At 41.1% G+C, this 14683-nt stretch overlaps 2 protein-coding genes across 2 annotated transcripts; both read left to right on the top strand.

Moving 5' to 3' along the window:
* The first annotated feature begins 212 nt into the window (after positions 1 to 212).
* Positions 213 to 7028, top strand: LOC133493034 (cyclic nucleotide-gated cation channel beta-3-like). The gene is made up of 18 exons (XM_061805955.1): positions 213 to 347; positions 663 to 705; positions 942 to 1036; positions 3302 to 3452; positions 3561 to 3869; positions 3954 to 4162; positions 4241 to 4291; positions 4365 to 4451; positions 4545 to 4609; positions 4688 to 4810; positions 5326 to 5467; positions 5628 to 5787; positions 5887 to 5984; positions 6066 to 6149; positions 6252 to 6370; positions 6469 to 6621; positions 6750 to 6917; positions 6995 to 7028. The coding sequence occupies exons 1-18, from the start codon at positions 213 to 215 to the stop codon at positions 7026 to 7028; spliced, it is 2226 nt and encodes a 741-aa protein (XP_061661939.1).
* Positions 7029 to 7693: 665 nt separating this feature from the next.
* LOC133493036 (cyclic nucleotide-gated cation channel beta-3-like) lies at positions 7694 to 14676 on the top strand. The gene is made up of 18 exons (XM_061805956.1): positions 7694 to 7963; positions 8126 to 8270; positions 8499 to 8559; positions 9209 to 9372; positions 9449 to 9748; positions 10547 to 10755; positions 10831 to 10881; positions 10947 to 11033; positions 11111 to 11175; positions 11639 to 11761; positions 12197 to 12338; positions 12417 to 12576; positions 12646 to 12743; positions 13250 to 13333; positions 13468 to 13586; positions 13919 to 14071; positions 14279 to 14408; positions 14557 to 14676. The coding sequence occupies exons 1-18, from the start codon at positions 7694 to 7696 to the stop codon at positions 14575 to 14577; spliced, it is 2382 nt and encodes a 793-aa protein (XP_061661940.1). The 3' UTR covers positions 14578 to 14676.
* Positions 14677 to 14683: the final 7 nt, after the last annotated feature.

Genomic DNA, 14683 nt, shown 5'->3' on the forward strand with positions numbered 1-14683 from the left:
GGGCTTAGATGTCACTTGTGGAGGTGACGGGGGCTATTCTCCCTGCAAGAGTATTAGTGATACTAAAAGCAGTTACAACACGGCAGCCGCCTCATTCCGGGGGAAAGAGAAGAAAGCGCCATAGGAGAGGTCTTACGCGCTTTGGCAATCTACACGTTACCCTCAGGGTGACTTGCGTACAGAAAGGCAGATGCCCCTTTAGCCGTGTTGATATGTTTGCGAAATTTAAGGGCTTTCTTGGTGGCCCACAGCCACCAGCATCTCCCGCCACCACTGGAGCAGCTCCTGACCCTGGTCGAGACCCAACACCGAGTCCTGCACCTCCTGTAGCTCCTGCTGTAAACAAGGTATAGAAGAAATAAAAGATTTGCCGAACATTCCCGACCACAGGCATTTGCTTTTATATGTAGTTATGAGCATACTAGCCAACCACAACATATATACAAGAACTGTATCCCAATGCGTACTTTCAATTTTGATAAGAGCTCTTCTTTTTTAGCAGCATGTTTAGTGTCACAGTTGTAGTTTGTAGTACTACTCATCATTATTCTGAGTGGCACTTCTAAATTACAGTCATTCTCAGGTTAAGCGGTGCAAGGAGTTTTGTGTGGTTTCCCAAAAAAAAAGCCTCAACTAATGAAACATCTGACTTGGTGTTGTAGGACAACAACCCTACTGAAAAGGACTATGCGGAAAAACCACAGGGTAAGTCCTATTGTCATTAATGAAGTCAGACAGTCCTGTTTGATTTGTATAATCTCCAAAGTGACTGTTAGTAGTTGTTGTTGTTTTAATAGAATCAAAGCTTAATTGTATATTTCCATGATATGAAGACTTAGAAGATATGGTCGTGTATTGTCATCATCAATCAGTCACTACATGAGAAGCTCCATATTACTGTAGTGCCGTAAAAGATTGAAAATGTGATAAATCAATGCCAGACCCAGCACCTTCAACAGCACCATCGCCAGCGCCAGCACCAACACCAGCACCAACGTCAACCCCAGCGCCAGTATCAGCCCCTACTGCTGCTGGAGTCGACGCCAATCAAACTGGACCAGAGGGGTAAAAAAAATACTTTTATTTTGACTTCTTTGGCCTAGAATTTATACTGTAATCAGCACAGAATGAAATAATATACAGTACAAAGTAATAACCCATTTTGGGTGGGTTGCGGGCAGCTAGTAAAACTTTTATAGCGTAATACTTCATTATGTTAAAAAAATTATATCATTGCTTTGGTTTGCATAATGTATACCAAAACACACTCTGGCTAAGATGTCAATGGGAAGGGAAAAAAACAGTATCAAATTAATCAGCCAGCGGGTAGTTAATTAATCAGATTCTCTGGCAAGATGACAGGGAGAGACGAAGAAAGTCCTTGGAGACGAACACAGTATGCGAGATCTCGATGCGCTGGAGCATGCATATTAACGAGACCGTGAGCCCAGAGTAGATTAAAAGCTTTTCAGCTTTTGTGATTTAAGAAGCTCAATATGGCGGCTTCTGGCCCAGCAATATAAACCAATGAGTGACAGGTAAAGACAGATGCAGCTGATCCTTCCACTTTTAATCACTGCTCTCAATGAGTGGCCCTGATGTTCAATATATACTGTGTATATATAGGATGACCTGTATACTGGTGCCAGTTTTGGAGTAACAGGTGATCAGGCAGCGTAGTAATGCGTCTTATAATTTATTAGCGATGAACAGTGGCTGTGTTTGGAATCGCTCACTCATTCCCTACTCCGGGAGTGTCAGACTCATTTTTGTTGCAGGCCGAATCGCAGTTATGGCTGCCCTCAGAGGACCGGTATGACTGAGAACCCACATAAATTAGCGTCTCATATAATTACGTATACTGTACACAACAAATTGATGGATAAATCAGAATCTGATAACAAGATGTTTGTTCAACTTATGTCATTTATTTTGAATGTCCCACATTTTGGTTATTTAGACGTACATTAGAGTGACTCTCCAATGTTGATTTAGTATAAGATTCAAATTCATAAAAAAAAAAAAAACAAATGAAGAAAAAAAAAACCCACCTTGCTCCTGTCATACGAGTGTCCAGAAAATGCCCCTCTGACACAATCCATTTTCTTTGCCGCTTATCCTCACAAGGGTTGCGGGGAGTGCTGGAGCCTATCCCAGCTGTCAATGGGCAAGAGGCGGGGTACACCCTGAACTGGTCACCAGCCAATCACAGGGCACATGGAGACACACAACCACACTCACAATCCCACTTAGGGGCAATTTAGAGTGTCCAATAATTGTTGCATGTTTTAGGGATGTGGGAGGAAACCAAAGTGCCCGGATGAAACCCACGCAGGCACGTGGAGAACATGCATACTCCACACAGGCGAGTCCGGGATTGAACCCAGGACCTCAGAACCGTGAGGCCAACACCAATATTAGTAAAATAAACATCTGGAACTGAGGAATGCACGGATGGTTTTAATTCATATTTCATATGTCTACTGAGGAACTGTAGAGCCAATATTACATCCCAAATACGAGAAAAAAAATGGTTTGGCAAAATATGTCCATTTGAAAGGTGGATTGACAACATACGCTTGCGATGTGTAATCGTTTTCCACGTGAAGACAATTTGCACTTTTGGGTATTGAAACAGGAAGCTGACACACATCATTTGCTTTCGCGGGCCACATAAGATGATGTCGCAGGCAAGCTCTGGCACCCGGGGCACAGAACCACAAAGGAAAATCCTCTTGATGTTTCTGCGCATTGCATCATGGGATATACTGTACAGTTGGTGTTGTTCATTACCTTTTTAAATGCATTGTGGGATACAAGGATGGCATTGCAGTACATGACTGTACACAAACTTTATATCAGTTGTACTATCAAAGATTCAGAAATCAACACTTGATATTGTGTTTAGTTTAGTATTTGTGCAGCAACTTCTAATTTTACAAGTTTTTCGTTTACTTCTGATCATGTATTTAAGTCCCAATTTTAGTTCTGGGATGGGGTCAAAATGTTTTTACATTTAAACATCCATCCATTTTCTACACCGTTTGTCCTCATTATTTTATAATTCCAAGTACAATTATGATTATAAAAACACTTCAACCACAGTGCTATCTCATTTATTTATTCATTGGTGAAGTAAAACCACTCGAGGGCACCATATGCACGTTTATCTTTTTCTATGTTATCAATGTCTGCCAATCATGCAGAACGTTTCATGCGCCGTTGTTGTTTTTAAAATATATATAGTATGTACTGTATATGTATAGTCAATCATGATCAATTCTTATGTTCATTCAGAAAGGAGGGAGCTCCCCCTCTGCCGATCATAATCAACCCATATTCCGATGAACAGCTTCGCTCCATCGTGAAGCGCATGCGAGAGAGGCTAGATGTCTGCAAAGAGAAAGTGACTGATCAATATGCTTCGTCACCAGAGATTAGCCCCCCTGTCAGTGAGTACAAACACCATCTGTTCTCTGGTAATTTGTAGACTCGGCTTCATCTCAGATGTAAATCGAAAGCATAAAGTAACTCTAGGCGGTAAAACTGCACGCTTTCAGCACCACTCTTGCAGAAGGAGCACTATGCTAAAGTTGTGGAAGAGCGGAGAAGGCAAGCCGAGGAAGAGCGGGTCAAAAAAGAGGAGGTTGACAAGAAAAAGAAGGAAGAGCAGGAGAAGAAAAAGAAGGAGAATGAGCAGAAAAAGAAGGAAGAGGAGGAGAAAAAGAAATTAGAGGCAAAAGAAGCGAAGACGCAAGACTTTAAGACTGTCTTTATGGAGAAATTGTGGACTTCTGTGGATGTCTTTCTAAAGCCCTTGGAGGATTCCATGGATTCTGTACTGGGGAGCACGATTGATCCTTTCACAGGTCAACGCAGATTAAGTTTTAAATGAAAATAAGGACTTTGTGTCACCACTCGCTTCAATTCCATATTTTCCTTCCCCTTCTCAGATCGTCGCTACATTGCCTGGTTGAGCGTGGTGACTCTGGCCTTCAACTACAACACGTGGTTCATCACTGCCCGTCTGTGCTTCCCCTACCACACCGAGCGCTCCATCCCATACTGGTTCGCCTTGGACCTGCTGGCTGACCTCATCTACCTCACGGACAGCATCATCTTCCAGTCTCGCAAGCAGTTTGTCAAAGCGGGAGACATCATCGTAAGTCGCCGCTTTTCCACCGGAGGACTTCCTGGAGGAGTTACATTCTCCTTGAAGTTTTTTTTTTTTTTCTCTCAGAAAGATGGAAAGCTGACAAAGAAGAATTACAGAGAAACTGAGAGATTTGTGGTAAGGTGTTGTGTGTTATTTTAATAATGACGAGATCTTAGACTGCTGAACTTCATCTTTGTCTCCTCAACAGGCCGACATAGTTTCAGTCTTGCCCTTCGACTTACTCTACTTCCAGTTTGGATTCAAATCCATTTTCAGAGCAAACCGCTTGCTAAAGGTGAACACATATAGATACAATAACTATATAGTGTGTGTGTTTTCTGTTCACTTGCTGCACTGATGACTCCCCCGACCTCCCCTAAATTCCAAGTTGGATACATTTTTCGAGTTTAGTGACCGCCTGGAAAGCATCATGGCAAAGGCTTACATCTGGAGGTGAGTCACAAGACGGCAACGCAACCACGGAATGATGGCTGACTACAAAGAAACGACCTTCTTTACGGTGCTTTTTAGAGTTATTCGCACCATCGGGTATCTCCTCTTCATGCTCCACATCAACGCCTGCTTCTACTACGTAGCTTCAGACTACCAGGGTATTGGTCAAACCAAGTGGGTCTACTCTGGACTGGGAAATGCGTAAGTATTTCTCCATTACTACGTGTATGTTTGTTTCTTTAGTTTACTGTATATTGTATTGATTTTTTTTGTTGGAAGGACAGAAATGAGACAGATTTGATTCGTGGTTCGAAAATAATGTCTATATTTTCAGATGAAAAAAAGGATCTGGATAAAAATAAACCAAGGAAAATCCCTAAAATGCAGTTTTTTATGCATGGAAGACTCAAATGAAATAAACCGAAAACTGCAGAAGGTTTCGCACACGTTGCTTCTCCTGCTTAGATTGCGGGTATCAATTTCAAAACAATTTTGCTAATTAGTTTCCTATCGTTACAAATTTCTGACGGCTGTCGTTCCACATTGTTAAGGTAGTTTTCAGACTATTGGAAAAAAAGAGGGATGAAAGTATGAAATCGAACCCCGGATGTCTTGAAAACGGAATAGAAACACTGGACATTTCGAGAAATGTCACAGGTGGTTTTCGAAGCTGGAGTCAAAAGTTGTGTTTTAAAGTTGCATCGTCCTCTCTTCAGGTACCTGCGTTGTTACTACTTTGCTGTCCGCAGTCTCATCAACATCGGGGGTCTTAATGAACCCCACACAGTCTTTGAGATCACCTTTCAGATGACAAACTTTTTCACGGGTGTCTTTGTGTTCTCCAGTTTGATCGGACAGGTACAATTACAAACGCATTCCCGCTGCAGCTTGAACACCCCGATAGAAATTTGTCATTATATCATTAAGTGATAGACTCCTTGATAGATTCCTGCCCGAAGCCTTAAAAGAATGTCAAATGTATGTCAAACCCACTGTTGCTGTTTTCTTATTACTTCAGATGAGAGACGTGATTGGTGCAGCCACAGCAGGCCAGACTTACTTCCGCTCGTCCATGGACGGCACTGTGGCCTACATGGTGACCAACCGCATCCCCTCCTTCGTCCAGAACCGAGTCCGCACCTGGTACACGTACACCTGGGACGCCCAGGGCATGCTCGGTCAGTGTCACTTCATTTGTGTCCATTTTTTTTTCACAAATGTGATAAACAAGAACAAAGAAAATGTATCACCCTTTACTTCCCTGCTGATGCATCTAGATGAGTCGGAGCTGTTGGATAAGATGCCTTTAGTAATGAGAACTGCCATTGCCGTCGACATCAACCTGACCACTTTCCAAAAGATAGACCTTTTCAAGGTGGCTGCTTCGATAAGTACAGAACATAATCAGTCACATTTTTTTGGCTGTGTGAGACTTATTGTACATATTTCCTCACAGGGCTGTGACCAGCAGATGTTGGTGGATATGTTACTGAGACTTAAGTCTATCATCTATTTGCCAGGAGATTTTGTTGTAAAGAAAGTAGGTTTGAGATATTTTGAATACATGATTATGGATTGTTTATCTTTTGGTCCACAATTAATTTTGTCAACTATCTGATGTACCCCTCTGGTTTCGCTGCAGGGGGACATTGGCAAAGAGATGTACATTATCAAGAGCGGAGCAGTGCAGGTGGTGGGAGGGCCTGACAACAGTATTGTGTTTGTCACACTTAAGGCTGGCTGCGTGTTTGGAGAGATCAGGTCAGAAGAGCTTTCTGCTCTTCAGTTTAGAGAAAAAAATAGCAATTAAAATGCAATTAATTAGTTCCAATTGCTTGTGTGTGTGCTTGTCCTATCAGTTTGCTTCAGTCATCCAAAGATGGAGGAAACAGACGGACGGCAAATGTCAAAGCCTACGGATTTGCTAATCTTTTTGTCCTCGAGAAGAAAGACTTGTTTGATATTCTCGTCCACTACCCAGAATCTCAGAAAGTGCTGGCCCGAAAGGGAAGGTGAGATAAATCCCTGCTGTCCTGTAAAAAAAAAAAAAAAAAATCTACATCTTAATTTAAAAGCTAATGCTGTCGTATGAATCCCCATGAATTTATAGTTAGACTACTTATTGACATTAAATGTATAGGAAACTAATGAAAGCTAAGGGTCCGACAGCAGCGAAAGCAGAAGAGGAAAAGAAGAAAGGCCTGGCACTTTTTGGACCCAAACCACCGACACCCAAATTACTGCGAGCCTTTGGTGGAGGCTTTAACAAAAAAATGATTGACAAACTTAAGGTAAGCTCTCTTGGGAGGTTTATTATTATTATTATTTTTGTTATCTTTTTTCTATTTCGCTAATCATAAGCTTCTGTTATTCTTTTGTCCATAGTCTTCTGGTGGCACGTGAGAGACGCTTATATTGATTCATTTTATCAACTCCATTTTCGGAGTTTATTTTGAATTTTAAGCCTCATATACCCCTTTTTTTATTCTGATAGACCAATATATACTTTTTACTTTTCTGTCGACACATAAACTGCATTAACACAAACAATTCCTTTAGAATTGTGTCTTCTATGTCCTGTGACCCAGCCTGCACTATATTTGATGTATAAATGTACTTTAATGTGGCTGTCTGTTTATTATTGTCTGCATTCACCTTCTGTAAATGCCCAGTGGTTCTAGAAATCTGACAATTATCCAATAATTGCTGCATTAAATGATTCAAACATTTAACTATACCTGGGATTTTTCTCTTAGCGCATTGTTAGTATTGTTTTTATTTATTTACTTTGTTTGTCAGCCGAGGTTTGTGGATGAGTTCAGATGCAAACAAATGAGAGAGAGAAAGAGAGGGAGAAGTGCTGACCAAATCTCATTATCCTGGCTGGCACCTCAACAGACAGAAAGGACCAAAATAAACTCAGGCAGTTCAATTTGGACCCCACTGGGTGCACTTTAAATGACTTAATACAACATTTTTATCATATATGTTTGCTTATATTAAGACGATGAACATGTTACAATTTCTAACCCAACGGGAAACTCTTAAACTTTCTTGGTAGTGACTGTTAGTGAAGACTTCTCTATGGACGACTCCAAAAGAAGGGAGCGGTCAGAAGGAATTATTCGAGTTAGAGGAATTAATTGCGTCAGTCCCTTGTTTGTTGTTGTGAGAGTCGGACAACGCCGCGGTGTCCCAGGATTCTTCGAGTCACAAAACAAGTTCGGGGGGTTTGTTGACAGCAGCCTGAAGACGACTGCCATGTTCACAAGATTAAAAAAGTTAGTCGGGGCTCCTGAGCCCCCGGCAGCCCAGGCTGCTCCTGAGCCATCTCCGGCCATTCCACCAGCTAAGGTAAGCCTTGGATGTCTTTCACTGCCTAAACATGTTTGTCTTGCCTTTTCATTTGGGGTACGTCCATTACATTTTCAGCAATACAGTGTGTACAATGAACAGCTGACATTCCCGGAGATGGCAGGTGCCTCCTTTTGAATTGGGTTGGTTTTATGTCAGCAGCCTCTTGAAACAAAGCAAGAGACCACGCAACCAAAGGAGGATGTGAAGCAAGAGGAGGAAAGGAAAGAAGAACCAACAAAAGGAGAGAACAAACAAGTTGAAGAAAAGAAAGAGGAAGAAACCAAGAAAGAACAGCCAAAGTCAGGTAATTTGTAAAGGTAGAAGTAAATTGTGCTTGCAATGTTGCAAGACTTTTTTTTGTCATGGCTTATTTTGAATGTTTATATATATAGTATAATGCAGAACAAAGACATTCTATCATGTGATGGAATAATGGTGATGTTGTTAGTTCACATAGGAATCATCATAGGGATAAGATTTTTGGTCTGGTGTTTTTTTTTTTTTTTTTAATTGTTCTTGTTTTTCCAATCAGGTCCTGCTTCAGCTGCTCCAGCAGCTCCTGTAGATGCTGTCAGTCCAGAGGGAGCAGGAGGGTAAGAATTTATAAATAATGTTTGTCCTTAAACAAAACCGGATAAATTTGACTCTTGATGGAAGCTCATGCCCAGACGAAAACAAATTTCAAGTATCTGATCAGCAAATCATTCAATAATGTGTGCAAGTAAAAGGACTGGTGTCAACAACAAATGAAAGTGTTGTTGCAGACTAACAGAGACTCGTATGCCAAACAAGGTTGACTTGACCGATCAACCCTGCTTAATACTTAATGATGGTTAATGGCTTAATCTGCCCAATCTGTACATGCACAGCACAGTGCTGATAGTTCCAATTCGTTTCTGTATGTTTCTGTGTGCAATTATCATTACAAAAAAAAAAAAAAACAGAAACCCCCCCCCAAAAAAATGCACTAACCTTTTGTGAATTTATCTGAGAAACAGAAGATGCCAATTTTATTGGCCCTTCCACCTCAGAAAAAAGGTTGAGTAGAAAACACATTTTTCTTTGAGATGAAATATTTCGTCAGGTGTGTATTTGTAATTATATGACTCTCAAACGTTAGAAGAGATTATTAGCTTTGGGGTGCTTTTCACCAGGAATAGTCAAACATTAGCGTTGCATTATTTTCTTTTAATACAGAAGATAAAATAATAATCTCTTGTCACCTTTCAATCATATTCTCAGTGAAGCGAATGCAGCATCACCTCCTCCACCTCCTGTTGTTTACTTCCGTTACACAGACGAAACTCTCAGATGGTTGGTCAAGACGATGAGGGAGCGAACGGAGACACTCAAAGAGAAAGTCATTGATCCATATGCCAGCTCTCCAGAAATCAGTCCACCTGTCAGTAAGTACGGACAAAAACAAATATGTACACAGGAGGCCTCAGTATCACGGAAGTTAGCGCTGCTTTGTGTCCTCAGCTCCCATCCTGAAGAAGGAGGAATACTACAGACTGAAGGAAGAGGAGCGAATAGCAAAAGAAGAAGCGGAAAAGAAGAAGGCGGAGGAGGCTGCCAAAAAGGCAGAGGAGAAGAAAAAGAAGGATGAGGAGAAGAGGCTGGAGGCAGAGAAAAAAGCAGAAGAGGAAAGATTGGCAGAGGAGGCCAGGAAGAAAGGCAAGCGCCTCCCAGGTGTCGTCTTTTCCTACTTGGACACCCTCTTCCGGCCTATAGAAGAAAAGCTGGATAAAGTACTGGGATGCACCATAGACCCGTTTACTGGTAGGTGAGAACAAAATACAGTTACTACCTTTTTCTCCTATTTGAGGCGACTGTGAAAGTCTTTTTATACACGGCATGCTTGCACACCTTTAACATGCACACATTCTCCTGTCTGGACTTCTGACACACCCATCATGTCTTAACTGGAAATTTGTGCACGCTTGTGTAAAAATCCATTTGGAAAAAATACCGTAGAGCACCTTTAAATATGAAAAACTCTTCCTTATAGTGCAGGTGTCACAACCATTGAGACATGAACCACTCCATCGAACATCCTACATTTTGGAGGACAGTATGTTTTTTTTTTTTTTTAATTCTGTATGAAATAAACCCAATACAAGTAAATGCATCAAATACTTTGCTGAACAAATGTTTAGAGGAGTGGTGAAAAGAAGCCAGCTGGACCCAATATTTTTCAAAAATGAATACGTTTGTTGACACTCAACTGATGGCGTAAATGTGACAGGGACACTTTGCGGTCATTGGGCGTTTGGGAATGCAGCACCGATGCCGTAGGTAAGCGTTGTGGGCAAGGTGTGTCCTGCACTGTCAGCTGTCGCCGGCATCTTGCCTGGCAGTTAACTAAATCAAAATGTGCAGAGGGAAAGTGTTTAAGTCCACAGTTTTGGGTTGGCCCAACAACGTTGCTTGAGGCAAGAGGGCGGTAAAGGCTTGAGAGAATGCGCGTGGCCAGAAAATCTTCCATCTGTGTGCCTTTTTCAACTTCTGAAAATATGACCCAAAGAGAACAAAGAAATGCATTGAAATACTGATTTAATAGCTTCTTTGTCTCCTCAGATCGCCGTTACATCGCTTGGTTGGCCATTGTAGCAGTGGCATACAACTACAATATTTGGTTTTGCTCCGCCCGCTTGGCTTTCCCCTTCCATAACGACACGGCAAACCGATACTGGATAGTTTTTGACATCCTGAGCGACCTAGTGAATTTTGTAGACATCATGGTTTGGCAGCCTCGGCTTCAGTTTGTCAAAACTGGGGATATTATTGTGAGTCCAATTATATTAAAGATGATGTGATGGGAAAACTTTTTTTTTCCAAATTAATATATTTTCACTTTGCAGAAAGACAGGGCCATGACAAAAGAACATTATCGGAAATCGACTCGATTTAAGGTGAGTATTAAGGATATGAAAGCTCTTGAATCGATTCTAGCCAATTCTTATTTTGTCCTTTGTAGACTGACATCATCTCCATCCTCCCCTTTGACCTTCTCTGCCTACACTTTCAATTCTCTACCATTTACAGACTCAACCGCTTCATGAGGGTAGGCAGGTCATTGATTATTTTCTTGTATTCACGAAAATCTACATTTTCATTCTCGGATGTCCCTTTGTGCCACAGATTGAGTCGTTCTTTGAATTTAGTGATCGACTTGAAAGCATCATGGCCAAAGCCTACATCTGGAGGTAAGATCTGCTGTAATCGTTTCCATTATTAATCATACAGAAGGGCCTGCGGTCTACTACAATCCCGACATGTGACATTTGAAGGTCTACAAATGTTTTTCATACAAACATGAACTGTAATCATGAGTTCATAATTTGTTAGCATACTAGATTAGCATTAAGGTTTGTACCCTTTCCGAATTACATACTTGCTTGTGTTACTTGGCAACCATAGGATCAGAAATCATGGAAACCAAGGACTCCATGTATTGGCTTTATAGACTTTCCTGCACTGCTCTAGTAGGAATGGGTCGCGATTTTAAACAGACGACCCAGAAATATCGTTTTTGGTGGGACTTTATCCATCTATTTTTTCAGAACTGTTCTGTATCATTTATTTTTCCCGTTGTCAACAAAGGTTATCTATACTGTTCTTGCAATGATTTTTCATCTCAGTGTCATGATTTTTCTCATTTCAACAAAGAGTGGCTCGGACCACAGGCTACCTGCTCTACAGCCTCCATCTCAATGCGTGTGCTTTCTACGTTGCCTCCGTCCACCAGGGCCTTAACACCACTACATGGGTCTACAACGGAAAGGGGATTGCGTACGTGCTCTTCATTTTTGATTGACGCTGGCAATGAAGTGTGGTGATGTTGCTCTCCATTGCCCCGTTGAGACACTGTCATCAACTCTGTCCGAGGTGCTGAAAAGGATTAAACTAGTAACTACTGCAATAGTAGTAGTGCTTTGACGTTTGGAAGACATACATGAGGTTCACCGAAGATTTTAAATTGTCCATTGGAGTGAAGATGAGTGTGTGAATGATTGTCTCTCTGTGCCCTGCATTTGGCGGATGACCAGTCCAAAGTGTACCCGCCTCTCAGCCAAAGTTAGCAAAGATGGGCTCCTAAAAAGGATAACTGATATGGAAAATAGATGGATAGATTTATATTATTCATGGTAATATGTCGTATCATTGTAGCAAATCTTTAATGCAATCTTAAATCCCAAACTAATTTATTCTGTTTGTCTTCGGCAGGTACATACGCTGCTATTACTTTGCAGTGCGCAGCCTGATCAACATCGGTGGGCTACCAGAGCCTACAACCATCTTTGAGATTGCCTTCCAAATGACCAACTTTTTCCTTGGTGTCTTTGTGTTCTCCAGCCTGATTGGGCAGGTCAGTATCATCTTAACCATTATCTGTCAATAGTTGCTGCTTCTTCTTCTTAACAATCTTCATCTTTCCGAATTACAGATGAGAGATGTCATTGGAGCAGCAACGGCAGGTCAGACGTATTTTCGGGCATCCATGGATGGCTGTGTATCTTACATGAACACCTACACGATTCCAAAGTATGTCCAGAACAGAATAAGGACCTGGTACAACTACACCTGGGCTGCTCAGGGCATGCTTGGTGAGCACTCCCAGTACACCTTGAATTGTAAATCACAGAAAAAGTATTCAGGAGGTTTATTACCTTCAGATGAGTCCGAGCTGCTGGATAAGATGCCTCTTGTGATGAGAACCGCCATTGCTGTGGACATAAACCTGGCTACCTTCCAGAAGATTGCTCTCTTTCAGGTGACTCGAGGTTGACTTCTGAGCTATACCCTTGTGTAGTGTAAACTTACCACCTGCACACTTTTGATGGGTATGAATGAAAATATGTGGAATAATATGGAAATGTTCATATTAGCTGGTTAGTCTAGAACAGTTTAAGGACATTTAAAAAATAATCACAATTTAAAACACTTAATAGAGGATAAACAATTTGAGGACACGTTTAAAACCCTGGTTGAAATCACTCTGTTTTGGGGAGGGGCAAGTCAATATCATGAAAATGACTCACTGCTCACTCTGCCTCCCCACCAGTCAATTTGCTTTCATCCTCATTGTGAGTGTAACTTTGCATACTTTAATGAATACTTTGAATACTAAATTCTGCTCCTAAATTGCGATGGAAAGGGTCTGGAAATTTGCCAACCTACTTCAGAACCAGAATTACAAACTGTACATGACATTTTTTTTAAGTGCAAAAATGAGAGCAAATGTCCTGGTAAATGGTTTCAATATATTGTTTCTTCCAGGGCTGTGACCAGCAGATGTTGGTGGACATGCTACTGAGGCTCAAATCTATTGTCTTTCTTCCTGGAGATTTTGTCGTGAAGAAAGTGGGTACATTTACTTGGTACTCTGGGGCATCTCTAAACAGGCTACATAGGGCGATAATGACCAGAAAGAAGCCAATAATAGTAAAGCCAAGACTTGGTTGTCCTAAATCAGACATCCTGTAATCTCGCTTCAGGGCGACATCGGTAAAGAGATGTATATCATCAAAAGTGGAGCGGTGCAGGTAGTGGGAGGACCTGATAACAGTATAGTGTTTGTCACACTCAAGGCTGGCTCTGTGTTTGGAGAGATCAGGTAAGTGCGCTTGTTCATACACCAGCTCAGGTACAAATGAATTATCTACTTATCTTAACCAAAACACACACCAAAAAAAATGACCTTTTATAAAGATGAAAATGCTTTGCTTTGATTGCTTAGGCAAGTAATCCAATATCTTATCATTACTATAATTATTAGAAGTAGTGCAATTAATCACTATATAAATATGAACTGCACAGCATTACAGTAAATGATTTTCTCAGAAATGTTTTTGTGTCTCCTTTAAACTTGTTTCGACATTAAAATTTTGGATCATGTAAGCGAGAATTGGCTCCATACTTGGGTTTCTATTTTTGCCTTTATATCAGTCTACTGCAGTCTGCCAAAGATGGAGGCAACAGACGGACGGCAAATGTAAAAGCGTATGGCTTCGCTAACCTCTTTGTTTTGGAGAAGAAGGATTTGTTTGATATCCTGGTGCACTACCCTGAGTCTCAAAAGGTTCTGGCCAGGAAGGGAAGGTAAGTCATGCCCTGAAATGACCGGAAATCATTTTATTGGTTGCTTATGGCCATTTTCCACTCAGTTGGCATAATGGAAGTTTGCTTGTGTCCATGCACTTTGTATTTACTATTTAGGAAGGTATTGTGTATTTTCTCTGCATTGCTGATTATTAGGATGTAAATGTGTGTATGTGCATATTTATTTTTGTGTGCATTTGTCTCAAGGAAACTGACCAAGGCCAAAGCTCCCACAGGTGTTAAAGATGAGGAAAAGCCAAAAGGTCTGGCTCTTTTTGGTCCAAAACCACCAACACCAAAGATTATGAAAGCATTTGCCAACTTGCACAAACTCAAGGTAGCTAACCTCAGCGTAAGCGTTTGTAAAGAGCTTGGAATAGTCATGAGTGTCAAAGCCAGGTCTTAAATATTTGATCAGTGAAGAGTTTAGTAAATGATCTGGGAGCAGATGTCACCGTATGTCATGTCTGGTTTTGTCTTCACAGAAACAAACGCAGAACCAGTGAAACAGACTGGGAAGAGGTTCAACTGAATGTGGACTGGCATCAAATGATTACAGACATGATAATTAACATATTGGATTTTTTAATTTTTGTGTATTTTGGGAATTGT

This window comes from Syngnathoides biaculeatus, chromosome 19 (genome assembly GCF_019802595.1).
Source record: "Syngnathoides biaculeatus isolate LvHL_M chromosome 19, ASM1980259v1, whole genome shotgun sequence".
NCBI classification, from domain to species: Eukaryota; Metazoa; Chordata; class Actinopteri; order Syngnathiformes; family Syngnathidae; genus Syngnathoides; species Syngnathoides biaculeatus.

What these genes read in the sequence shown, in the direction of transcription:
- LOC133493036 (XM_061805956.1), top strand. Translation starts at nt 7,694, where the DNA reads ATGGACGACTCCAAAAGAAGGGAGCGGTCAGAAGGAATTATTCGAGTT. An exon ending in GAAAGAACAGCCAAAGTCAG is followed by an intron (nt 8,271 to 8,498) that starts GTAATTTGTAAA and finishes TTTTCCAATCAG; the next exon opens with GTCCTGCTTCAGCTGCTCCA. An exon ending in GACTCAACCGCTTCATGAGG is followed by an intron (nt 11,034 to 11,110) that starts GTAGGCAGGTCA and finishes TTTGTGCCACAG; the next exon opens with ATTGAGTCGTTCTTTGAATT.
- LOC133493034 (XM_061805955.1), top strand. Translation starts at nt 213, where the DNA reads ATGTTTGCGAAATTTAAGGGCTTTCTTGGTGGCCCACAGCCACCAGCA. An exon ending in GAGCAAACCGCTTGCTAAAG is followed by an intron (nt 4,452 to 4,544) that starts GTGAACACATAT and finishes CTAAATTCCAAG; the next exon opens with TTGGATACATTTTTCGAGTT. An exon ending in TACTCTGGACTGGGAAATGC is followed by an intron (nt 4,811 to 5,325) that starts GTAAGTATTTCT and finishes TCCTCTCTTCAG; the next exon opens with GTACCTGCGTTGTTACTACT.